The sequence below is a fragment of the Berghia stephanieae genome, chromosome 10 (genome assembly GCF_034508935.2).
Source record: "Berghia stephanieae isolate SIO BIC M18660-M18661 chromosome 10, UCSD_Bste_1.3, whole genome shotgun sequence".
Taxonomy (NCBI): Eukaryota; Metazoa; Mollusca; class Gastropoda; order Nudibranchia; family Aeolidiidae; genus Berghia; species Berghia stephanieae.
The window spans coordinates 29,165,550-29,178,049 of NC_088369.1; the positions used below are offsets into that span (position 1 = coordinate 29,165,550).

General features: G+C 36.8%; 1 protein-coding gene across 1 annotated transcript in view; it reads right to left on the minus strand.

Moving 5' to 3' along the window:
- Positions 1–12,296, minus strand: part of LOC144980943 (monocarboxylate transporter 14-like) — a 12,887-nt gene extending 591 nt beyond the window's left edge. Inside the window, exons 1-5 of the mRNA XM_078928925.1 lie at positions 12,133–12,296; positions 10,753–11,074; positions 5,833–6,155; positions 3,889–4,065; positions 2,148–2,273 (exon numbers count right to left, since the gene is read on the minus strand). Coding sequence (XP_078785051.1) covers positions 2,148–2,273; positions 3,889–4,065; positions 5,833–6,155; positions 10,753–11,074; positions 12,133–12,295 — 1,111 coding nt within the window. The 5' untranslated portion in view covers position 12,296. The remainder of the gene's footprint in view (positions 1–2,147; positions 2,274–3,888; positions 4,066–5,832; positions 6,156–10,752; positions 11,075–12,132) is intronic.
- Between the last annotated feature and the right edge of the window lie 204 nt (positions 12,297–12,500).

Sequence of the window (12,500 nt, forward strand, 5' to 3'; positions counted from 1 at the left end):
TAAAAATTTGGCCAGAAATTTCGTCCTTCAAATATCGATCGATTAAAATTTTTGGCAAAAACTCTCAAACCCGGGCATTTAAATCGATCGATATTTGAAGGACGAGTTTTCTGGCAAAATGTTTAAATAATATGTGTTCTTCCAAATTGCTTGATATCTGGTCCTACACGCCAAGTGTTGCTGTTGGATTTGGGACCGCTTTTAAAGCCCTTTGAGCACATTTAGTAGCTATTGCCCTTTATAAAAGCTCAAGTTTAATTTTCATCAAGAGAAACGCCGAAGTTCGTCTCCTATTGTACTGAAAAATGCTTGAAAATGCATTTCCCGGTGAATCATTTTATTTTTTTGGTTCCATTTACCTTTTTTTTCTCTCACTTTCATGTATGCTCTCATCAAAGTGTTGGAATTATCGGCGAAAGTCGATTAAATAAACTTTGAAAAGCTTTCTTTTCTCGATAAAAAAAAAAAACAACTCTTTGAAACTTTCTCTTATCATATGCTCAGTCCAAAGTCACGAGTTTGAGACCTTGTCTGTGGTTAAAATAAGACGGTATTATCCATCATAGACAACATCCTGGAAGCCCTGCCAAGTTTTGGCCATTCCAATGGGTCGACAAATATATACATATCTGAATAGTCTGACGAGAATCCTTAATCAGTCTTTAAGTTTGCTTGAAAAGGCAAGGAAGGCCGGTGATGATTGGGAGTTTGGCAACAAAACTCGTGTCATTTTGTGTGGTCTCTTCGATAAGAATATTTCCACCGTGAGAATAAAAACAAATCACGAGTTTTCCAACAGTTTTCCACATTTCGTATTAAATAGTTTTAGTCTTCGACTCAGACAATGCTGTAATGTTTGGTAGGATTAATCATTTTAACTATCTTCGATGAGAAAAATGCCACATTCTCAAAGGCTATCTAATAAATGACGCACAAAAATAATGCCTTTCCGTGTGAGTGTTGTATACACGAACAACAGATGTTGTCGCCAACACATTACTCAAAAGAATATAGATAACCATTGAACAAACGGAGGACGTAATCAAGAGCCATCAATACTCTGCAAGTTAGCTAATATATCAATAACATTATATGTGCAAGGAAAACAACAAATGCAGGTAGTGAGACTCGAACCCGCCTATCTTAGATTACAACGCGGTGCCATCTCGCCCCATCTTTTCTATTATTTGATATTGAATCTTTTGAGGTAGTTGGGTACAAAGATTTAGGGTGGACAACCGTGTTTAATAACATGATGTCAATTCGATTTCAATTCACTCCCTGGATGCCTGTATATTTGATAATGCACGACTACTTTAGACGTGCAGCAACTCGCTGGCAAAGAGAAAGAGGCTCATTGAATGGATTTTGACTGGGAGCATTGTTTATTTGGAAGATACCAAACGATGAAACTTCATCAGAAATCATTGTTGAGGGGAATAACGCATGTGAGCATGAAATAATCAATGACAGGTGACAGACGGGTGACACGATCATTAACTATTTCCCTCAGGGTTTTGTTTTTGGATAAATCACTTCACACTACTTACTACACTAGACTCAATGGTAAATGAGGACCTGGCTGTAGGTACTTATGGATTACTGAAAGACATAATGTCCAAAAAGGATGACTAATAGGCGGCTCGTTAAATAAAAATGTTTTTTGTGTAGCTTGTTGGATGAACACATGAAACTTTTTAAAGAAAAATTTCATATTCATTTCTATTATCAATGAGTGAAAAATGTAATTACCTGCACTTTAAAAAAAATGAACTTTGGGCAGTAGTGCAATGTCCACTTATTACGTTCAATGCCCTTTACAAGAGATCCCAGCCAACAGCAACATTCAGTAGGATTGGACATAACATCTGTAAGGCGCGATTAATTTATTTTTTCTACAAAGGCACAGCTTTTTACGGACAGATACTCCGTCTATACATGAGTAAAGTCAGAGAAAGTGGGTATAGAGTCTTTTCAAAGGACTCAACATTGTGCTGCCACAATGGACTCCAACCAGGGACCTAAAGGTCTGAAGATGAGTATCATGCCACTACGTTGACTGCAGTTCCCATTCAGAAGATAGTTGTTACCCAGGTGGGAAAATGGACATACTATACATTGCTATATTATTGTAATCAACAACTAACCAGAGACTGTCGGCCCGGCTACAGATCCCACACTCTTGCAAAAACTCATTATCCCAAGCGCCAGGGGTAAACTCTCCAACCCCAAAAGCTCGACCAATATGACACTCTGAAGAGGCGGGAATACCCCTGTAAGGAGAGTAGAATAACATTGTGGAATTATTACCCCTTCCGTTTTGGGGAAAATCCGATTTTACTCAAAAGTAATCATAAATCTGTGTATGAACGTAATAGAAGAAAAATATGAGGCATCCCTATTATTCGTTGTATAAAAAACGTAGCAGACCAGGAAACAGTTTTTCTGCACGTATCCGGTTTTCCAAAAAAAAAATAAAAATTGATGATTTTGACTACAATTTCGAAAAACTTCACAATCTTTTATCATGACGTCCTTAACAAATCGTTGAATTCAAGAACAAATCATAGAGAAAAAGATTTTAAATAAGTTTTTGATAATAAATGACATGGTGAGGTAATTTTAGGGGTATAATATCATTGTTCATGAACTTATTTGTTTGAAATTTCAAATTAGTTCCCAATGGGCGTTCTCAAGATTGGGAAGTTGTCCAAAATTCCTAACGTAGAATACTATATTGTGTGAGAGGGCACCTGCTTATGTGTGTATTGGGCACGCGTGTATGTGTGTATGTACCTAGTTGTGATTTTCAAAGATAACCATGAAGTCCTAAACACTGGAAGGAAATATGAGGATGAGAGAGAGAGAGAGAGAGAGAGAGAGAGAGAGAAAGAGAGGAGAGAGAGAGAGAAAGAAGAGAGAGAGAGAGAGAGAGAGGAGAGAGAGAGAGAGAGAGAGAGGGAGAGGGATATATATATATATATATATATATATATATATATATATAGAGAGAGAGAGAGAGAGAGAGAGAGAGAGAGAGAGAGAGATAGATATATAGATAGATAGATAGATAGAGAGAGAGAGAGAGAGAGAGAGAGAGAGAGAGAGAGAGAGAGAGAGAGAGAGAGAGAGAGAGAGAGAGAGAGAGAGAGAGGGGTATTTGACGGAGAGGACGTTTATAAGTGCCAGAGAGAATTTAATGATAGTAGAATATTTCGAGTGACATTCGTGGCCTAATTATAAGATAAGCAAGCATTCTCAATTTTGTCAAATAATAGATAAGAAACTGTCTGAAGCCTAAATTTGTGAAAAGACAGAGCAAAAGATAGCCTAAATTTTAATATAAATATAAAGGTTTTATTATGTTATGCCGATGCATTAAAAATAATATTAAAAATAAAAAGTAGTAAAAAGAGAAAAAGACGGGAAACAAGCATTATTTCGTATTCACGCATTTTGTCAACCAAACAATAAAATAGCATTTGTCCGAGGTTGATGGTCCATATTTTCAGCCGAGTATTTGCGAGTTGTTTAATTGGGTTTTGTGTCATGTTTTCGAAAGAAGACTCTCTACTCAATCTGAAATACAGTGATATACTTAATTTTTAAAAGTATGTTTGAAAAGCAGGCAAAACTCTTTTGTATGTTATTACGTATTTTGAAAAAAAAAACCCAACCTGATTTGTTTTTGCCAACATCACGAACTCGATTGGTAATGTTCGATCCTCAAGAAAATTGAATCAAGTTGACGAGCAATCATGGGTTCACCGTATGATTGGCGTAAAAAATAAAATCAACTTGCCTAACTATGGTATCAAAATCCCCTCATACTGAAAGTGAATTCGTTGTTACAACTGCAACAATTAGACCAGTTATTCTCATACTCACCAATAAAAAATCCCTGCCCAGCTGCCGATGCTATAAGAGATCCATATGTATTGTAGAAGGGAATCAGGAAATACAAAATGCCAGCTACAGACGTCCCCATTGAATAGAGAAGTAAATTGTTGACACCCACGTGTGACAGTAGACCCGTTGAAAACCTCCCCAGAGTGTTGGATATGCCTGCATAAATAAACATAAGGATATAAGGATGGATCAGATTATGAAGTATGAAAGTTAACAACATATGAAATAAACAATGAAGAGAATATAACTAGCTAAATTCTGCTTCAAGCAGAAATCTAACTAGAACAAGGCAAATAGAGGATTATGTACCGGTAAGAGGGATGAGTAATATATTATCTCCTCTTCTGACGTGTCTAACGCATGAACCCAGGTTGAGTTGATTTGAAAATCATACCACAATGATTTGAAATGTGTTAGTTTGTGTATCGTATCTCTCTTTAACGACAACTACTACGCATTTTAAGTCCTGTACACTTTGTAGAAACGGTTCAGAGATCGCGGAGCGTCTGGTTGAATATTGCTTTCATGGTGAGTTAATAACAGGTAATGAATGCGGGATTTTTATTTTTAGATTAGGTAAGCTACCATAACATTGTAAGTGTAATCATTAAAAGCTGCCGCCAACTTCAAAAGACAATTAAGACGAAATCGCTGCAATGTTTCCGTATATTTTATCTAGAAGGATAATTCATTAATTATCTTGACAAAAACTGAATCGCTTCATAAGATTTAGATTTAAGCTGTCTTATAAAATCGAATGTAATGTTTGGCAGTGCTCGCGTTTTGGTTTAAGGGTGTTCTGAGATACTGGTATTGCATTGGATGAGCGACCTCAGTTACGATTCAAAGACAATTGTTACATGAAACCGAGAATCAAATGTTGATATGTTGGTAGTTTGAGGGCAACGTTCACATCTGTTAATTGTTGCTCAGGCGACCTTCAACAGGATCGCAAACAGTGTATTTATATTCAAATCTGGAAGCGAACTTTGGAAATTATCTTTGGGATCCTCGTCAAATGCATCAACCTTTTCCGCGTCATCTTCAAAGCTAGATTGCTTATCTGAACTAAGTGGAAATCTGAGAATATTCAACAATTACACTGTGGATGAGAGACTTGGAGACAAGTCAAACTGTCGATGAGTTAAAGCCTCTCTGAAATGATCATTAACAATATGATATTGGTGAGTTCGAAGCAGTGCTTGTTCTGGAATATGAATACGATCCCACGACTCTTGGCAAATATCATTCAGTGTATAGGTATTTATAATGTGAATTTTAAAAGTCTGAACAAGGGTTAATGTGAGAAAAATACCCCCCCCCCCCCCAAAAAAAAAAAAGCTGACTCGGCAAAGGATTTTCAAAATTAGGCATTCTCTTAAGATGTCCTACCGTTAAAGTTTATACTAAAATCCACGTCGATAACGTGGATTATATTTAAAAAAAACAGGATGCCTTCCACGAAATAAACTTGACGTAATCCTAAGGACTCAAAGTTTCTTATTAACGGATAGACATTTTACTATTGTCATACCACAGAGGTGACAATCATTCTAATGACAATATTGACAATATTCTAGCAATGGACGAGTGACCAGTGTGGAATGACAGTAACGGTAGCACGTCTGTTTGCCAATCAGAAGTACTAAAGTTTGATCCAGGCAGATTAACTTTTCCAGTTTTTGTCATTTACTTTTTTTCTGTTTGTTGAGTCGGACAAAGTGTTTCTTCAATTTTTTGTTTTATCAAGTGCCCTCCGTTTTGAGGAATGTTATTATTTCTTACTAATTGGACAAACTCATACCTTCATACTTTTGACTCGCGAAAAAAATTGCTTTTTTTGCATCAAAGGGTCATGGATGCGCTTTTGAACAAATTAACCTTCATAGTATAACCACTCCACGCTAGAAAAATATAGCTTACCATAAACAGAGACAATTTTGGCTCCCTGTGCCGAATCCATGCCCATACTCTCAGCGTATGATGGATAGAATATAGGGGCTATGTTGTTAGTAAGCTGGATGACGAACGCTGTGAAGCAGAAAATGACAAAACATGGTTCTTTCAGAAGGGAGAGTGTTGAAGATTTGAAGTTGGACTTGTCAGGTATGTCTTTTGTTGAATCGTCTGATATAGTTGCTTTTAAAATGTTTGTGTTTCTTGGTCGATTCCCAACACAATTACAGCTCTCATTAATTCTGTTCGTTGTAGGGGTGAATCGCTCCGTTTTGATTTCATACGCTGGACTGCAACGTGATGAGAAAAAGAAATTGTAAAACAGACAAGTTCAGCTTTCTTATCTTTTTTTAAAAAACCCAGAAAACTTTGTCATCAGATTTTGAAAGTATCGTTGTCAGTCCAGGACTTAGTTCTATTATTATTATTATTATTATTATTATTATTATTATTAGTAGTAGTAGTAGTAGTAGTAGTAGTAGTAGTAGTAGTAGTAGTAGTAGAAGTAGTAGTAGTAGTAGTAGTAGTAGTAGTAGTAGTAGTAGTAGTAGTAGTAGTAGTAGTAGTAGTAGTAGTAGTAGTAGTAGTAGTGGTGGAATGTTGATGTGTAGTGCGCCTTGCAGGCAGCTGTGTTTCTGTGCTGTGCTCTTCAGTTTATCAATATTTTTACCTGATTCCAGGAACTTTCTTATTTGGATTTTTACATCATTGTGACTGTGATCATGTGCTGCATATTTTAAAATTAATTTTAGACAGTTTTAACTGAGAATTTTTAAGCAATCTACAAATATTTTCATCATGTATAGTCAACCACCAGTTTTTAATGTGTTTTATCTTATCGCCGTAATTGTACTCGTAGTCACTGTGCTTTCCCTACCTCACCACCATTATTATAACAACAACAATAAAAACAAAAAGCGAGGCAGTAGAGGAGGACAAAGAAAACAAAAGAAAATTAAAGTTCAAATTGGCCATCGACCACTCCATCAACACTGTTCAAGCCCCAGCCAAACACTAATCAAAATTCAATTAGCCTGCCCCCCTCAAACACTGGCCAGCGTCCCCATTTCGAAACAATCTAACATTACTGAGCACTTTTTATCCCATCCCCGTCCACCACCAACGCCGACAGCTGAGGTGAACACTATTTTAAACACAACGACCAATAAAAACAAATCATCGGTTGACCCCCCACAAATTTCAGTCACCGAAACCAATAATAGGAAACTCGGAAATAATAAATTAAACACCAATCCTAACAACAAATATATGAAAGTCGTGCTACTGAACACACAGTCAGTTCGAAACAAGACAACAATATTGAACGAGATAGTGAGGGAGTCCGAGACTGATATAGCGTTTTTTTACGGAGTCATGGCTGCGCGAGAGTGGAGATGAGGTCATAATCTCAAATTTAACCCCTCCGGGATATAAGCATTTTTCTGCTTGCTGTAGGAGTGGAAGGAGCGGGGGAATTTTTATCCTCCACAAAGAAGACTTGAAGGTGGAGATGAAAGTCCAATACAATTACAAAACTTTTGAATGCTGTGAAGTTAACATCTAGACTAGACAGCAAAACTGCAATTTCATCTGCATATACCGTCCACCGCCTAATAAGAAAAAGAAAACAACAACAAATTAATTCATAACAGAAATGAACAACTTATTAGATGTACAAATAAGGAACCCCACAGTACCAATAATGCAACCAATCAAGTCCCGAAGTGAAAACAATGACATCATTATTGGCTTCACACTGCCTTTACCAACTGATTGACAAACCAACGCATCAACGAACCCACATTCGTGACTGGCTTGTCACAAATGACAAATCAAAAATATCAAATATCCACGTGACGGATCTGTCATATCATTACGTCATCGCTTTCGTTGTCAATTTGACACGCCCACTCTCTATAAGACGAAAGGTTACATCTAGAAATTTTAGAAACATCGACAAGGACAGTCTGAAGAGAGAAAAGTCAGAGTGTTTTACAGATACCAAAAACCAGACTGCAATCCAATACGACCTGAGCTCTTAGAGTGCCATGCTCCAACAACAACAAGGACAGTCACGAATCGACCATCGGCCCCGTGGATGACAATTGCTATAAAAGAGGCCAAATCCGAGAGAAGACGTGCAGAACGACGATGGAGATCAACCGGTCTTTCCATACATAAAGCTTTATACAGGGAATCAAGTCAAAAAATACGCACGCTGATTACCAATGCAAAGCATGCTTATTTGAATGATAAAATCTCCAATTGTCCAACAACAAAGATATTATACTGTATAACAAAATCAATGACCGGAAAAAAGATTGATTGCGTTTTCCCTAATACTATAATATCTTCCAAATGAATTTGGTTCCTATTTCCAAAACAAAGTGTCCAATATAAGACATCACCTTGACCAAAGTTCCGCGTCTCCGCCAAAATTTGAATCATACAATGGCAAGGATTCGGTTAACAAATTTACCCCAGTGACTGAAGAAGAAATCAGGAAAACCATAATATCTTCTCCCCCTAAAACATGTTGCCTCGACCCAATCCCCACCTCACTATTACTTGAATATATGGATACGCTCATCTCCACTATCACTAAAATAATCAACGACTCTTTACAATCGGGAACAGTCCCCGATCCTTTCAAGCACGCCATCGTTACTCCTCTTCTGAAAAAGGCGAATCTGTCACCAGAGAATCTTAAAAACTTCAGACCAGTTTCCAATTTATCGTTTATTTCGATAATCTTGGAAAAGGCTGTTGAAGTCCAACTGAACGATCATTTGGCAAACTACAACTTATATGAAAAAAATCAATCAGCTTATAGGCAACATCACAGCACTGAAACTGCCTTACTAAAAATTCAAAACGACCTTTTGTGTGAGGCTGACATGGGTAATGTTTCGGTTCTGGCCCTCCTAGATCTAAGTGCGGCGTTCGACACGATAGACCATTCTATTCTAGTCGAGCGTCTCTCCAAAACGTTTCGATTGTCTGGAATAGTGTTAAAATGGTTCGAGTCCTACCTTATCGGCCGCACACAAACAATTCAAGTAAAAGGAATAAAATCAGATATTTTTAAGGTTGACTTTGGTGTGCCCCAGGGATCTGTTCTGGGTCCCATTCTCTACACTTTATACACACAACCATTGGGAGGTGTTATAAGTCATCACGGTGTCACGTACCATATGTACGCTGATGACACCCAGCTCTACCAATCCGCAAAACCAAGCGAAATTAAAGGGTTACTGCAATCGATGGAGAACTGCATTGAAGATGTGAAGAACTGGATGGTAGCTAATAAACTGAAAATGAACGATGAGAAAACAGAACTCCTATTATGTAATCCTAAAAATAACATTTGTGAACAAGACCTTTCAATTTGTATCGATGATGTGAAAATAACGTTTTCTGAATACGCCAGAAACCTGGGAATTTATTTCAGCAGTGACCTGTCCATGGAATATCATGCGACACAACTTTGCAAAGTACTGTATTGTGAAATTCGCCGTATTGGCCGACTTTCGGGATTTTTAAATCAAAATTCATTAAAGACTCTAGTGTCTGCTTTTGTTTTTACTCGTTTAGACTATTGTAATTCGCTCCTATCTAATTCCCCAGGCTTCTTACTTGATAAACTGCAGCGGTTTCAAAATCAAGCTGCTAGAATAGTTTTAAGAAGAAATAAGAGAGAACACACGACTCCAATGCTTTTGACTTTACACTGGCTTCCCATTAGGGCCAGGGTGCTCTTTAAGGTTGGAGTCATTTGTTTTAAATGTTTTCACGGAAGCGCCCATGCTTATCTCGATGATCTTGTCGAACCATACGTTCCGCAACGTGCATTGAGATCAGGTGATCATCGTCTACTTAAAGTACCAAAAAAAAAAGGGTAAAAAACTCTCTGACAGATCCTTTAGTCACTTAGCACCGACTGTCTCGAACAATCTCCCCTTATCTCTTCGTGACGTCCCTACTGAACTCGCTTTCAGGAAACACTTAAAAACTTATTTATTTCGAGAATTCTGAATTTATTATTTTATTTTATTTGAGCAGACGATGATCACAGGATATGTTTATATATATATATATATATATATATATATATATATATATATATATATATATATATATATATATATATATATTATATATATATATATATATATATATATATATATATATATATTGCTTTATTTTTTAAATATGTTAAATAGTTGGATGGTGGAAGGTTTGTGTGTGTGTGTGTGTGTGTGTGTGTGTGTGAGAGAGAGAGAGAGATTGAGAGAGATAGAGAGTGAGAGAGACTGGGAGTGAGATAGATATATAGATAGATAGAGTTAGAGAGAGAGAGAGAGAGAGAGAGAGAGAGAGAGAGAGAGAGAGAGAGAGAGAGAGAGAGAGAGAGAGAGAGAGAGAAATTTGAATGGATTGAAGTTATTGTTATGCGCGTAGAGCTTTATTGTATATAGGAGTGGGCGCAATATAAATAAATGTCATTATTATTATTATTATTAAGTAGTAGTAGTAGTAGTAGTAGTAGTAGTAGCAGCAGCAGTAGTAGTAGTAGTAGTAGTAGTAGTAGTAGTAGTAGTAGTAGTAGTAGTAGTAGTAGTAGTAGTAGTAGTAGGAGTAGTAGTAGTAATAGTGGTGGTGGTAGTAGTAGTGGTAGTAGTAGTAGTAGTAGTAGTAGTAGTAGTAGTAGTAGTAGTAGTAGTAGTAGTAGTAGTAGTAGTAGTAGTAGTAGTAGTAGTAGTAGTAGTAGTAACTGAAGTAGTAGTAGCAGTTGTTGTTATTGCTGTTGTTGTGGTAATAGTACAACAGTGGTTGTTGTGTTGATGTTGTTAGTGTGTAGGAGTAATAGCGATAGCTAACACCAACCTAATCATAATTTCGGATTCCTCATTTATGTCCTCCATCTGTTCTTTCTCTTGATGTTCTTGTTTCTTTTCCGGAGACGGCCATGGAGACAACGGACGTAATAGACTAGCACATAAACATACTTGTAGATACAAACCTGCCACAATGAGATACGCACCTCGCCAGCCATAATGATCAATGAGGCGTTCAATAACCAATGACATCACAAGAAGCCCGACCCCGGACCCCGAAGTCACGAATCCAAGAACCAAACCTCTTTTTCTTCTGAAATAATGATTCACCATAGTGATTGTTGGTAGATTAAAAAGGCCAATGCCAATACCTGCAGAGTAAATTAAAGGAAATTGTATATATATTATGTCGGATAAAAACAAGCAAAAAAAAAATAATATTTACATGGAGGTAAATAAGATATTCAATGTATAGAGGAGATGTTCTTGTTAGAAATCAAAGATTACAAAAGTGAATACAAGGAGAATAGTTAAACATGTTTTTACCTTTAAAAATTAAATGGGTTTTGATATCGTATATGACCACCAATGTACCTTTTAAATTGCCAATGCAGCATCTATGGAAGATGTCAGGTTATCAATACGCTCAATTGAAAGGACTTCCCAAATGTCAAGCGAAGTTTGAAACAATATTTTATATATATATATATATATATATATATATATATATATATATATATATATATAATGTATATTGTCAATGCAATTCAGTCGATTATTATATTTTGTAGTTATATTTGTCATGGATTCAGTGACATTAATATACTTGTAGAAGAACCTTTTGAACTCGAGGCAGATAAAGAGGAAGGGACTCTCAAGCTGTCACATTTATATATGCAGGTAAATACAAGAAATGAAGTGAGTAGGAAAGAGAATAAAAATTTCGCGGCGTCGATGGGGGCTCGAACCCGCGACCTTACTGGTACGACAACTCCGCCTGGCCGGGGAGATCGTGACTCTACCGTATGAGCTATCCACAACCCCAAAAAAGATTGCTTCTAACCCTAGTCTTATTAGAGTCTTCTCTCCCCGACTTCTTGAGGACACGGGTTCAACACACACAAACGCCGCCTAGTAAATGGCCATTTTTTTCTGTTCCGTTCACCATTCACATTTATTTAATTACTAAGTAAAAAATGTAGCTTCAAACTATTTTGTCAAAAGAAAATAGGTGGATGAAGGTTTTGGTGGCCATGGTAACGACGGTGCTGAAAAGATTTAGAATTTAAGGCTTTAGATAGAATGGAATAGAAACTTGGTTTTCTTGTGGAACGAAAACTAGTATTTATAATGTACCATTGTATTCATCAGTGAGGATTCGATAAAGAACGTAGTATACACGTATATGGCATTTATTTGACTTACCTACCTGCCATAACACTGTAGAATATGATGAACATCTCTATATTACTGCTTAGGGTGCTCAGTGCGAAAGAGGCACTTGCAACAATGCCCCCTAAAAAAGCTACCGATCTACATCCGAAATGTTTTACGAGCTTGGCTGTTAAAGGACTTGTAACAAGAAAAAGCATGCAATGATTAACATGTTAAACTGACATTGACGCGAATACTGTGGTCTTTGGCCAAGAAAACACTGCTCAAGAAGACGGTCTGTAGTATAAGATGAAAAATCTTTGAAACATTTTCTTTTTCGTTTAAAGATCTATGTATAATTGGACATCTAAGAGATCCACAGCCTTCCCCTCATATAAGAGTGCCATTTATATCCACCCGAAA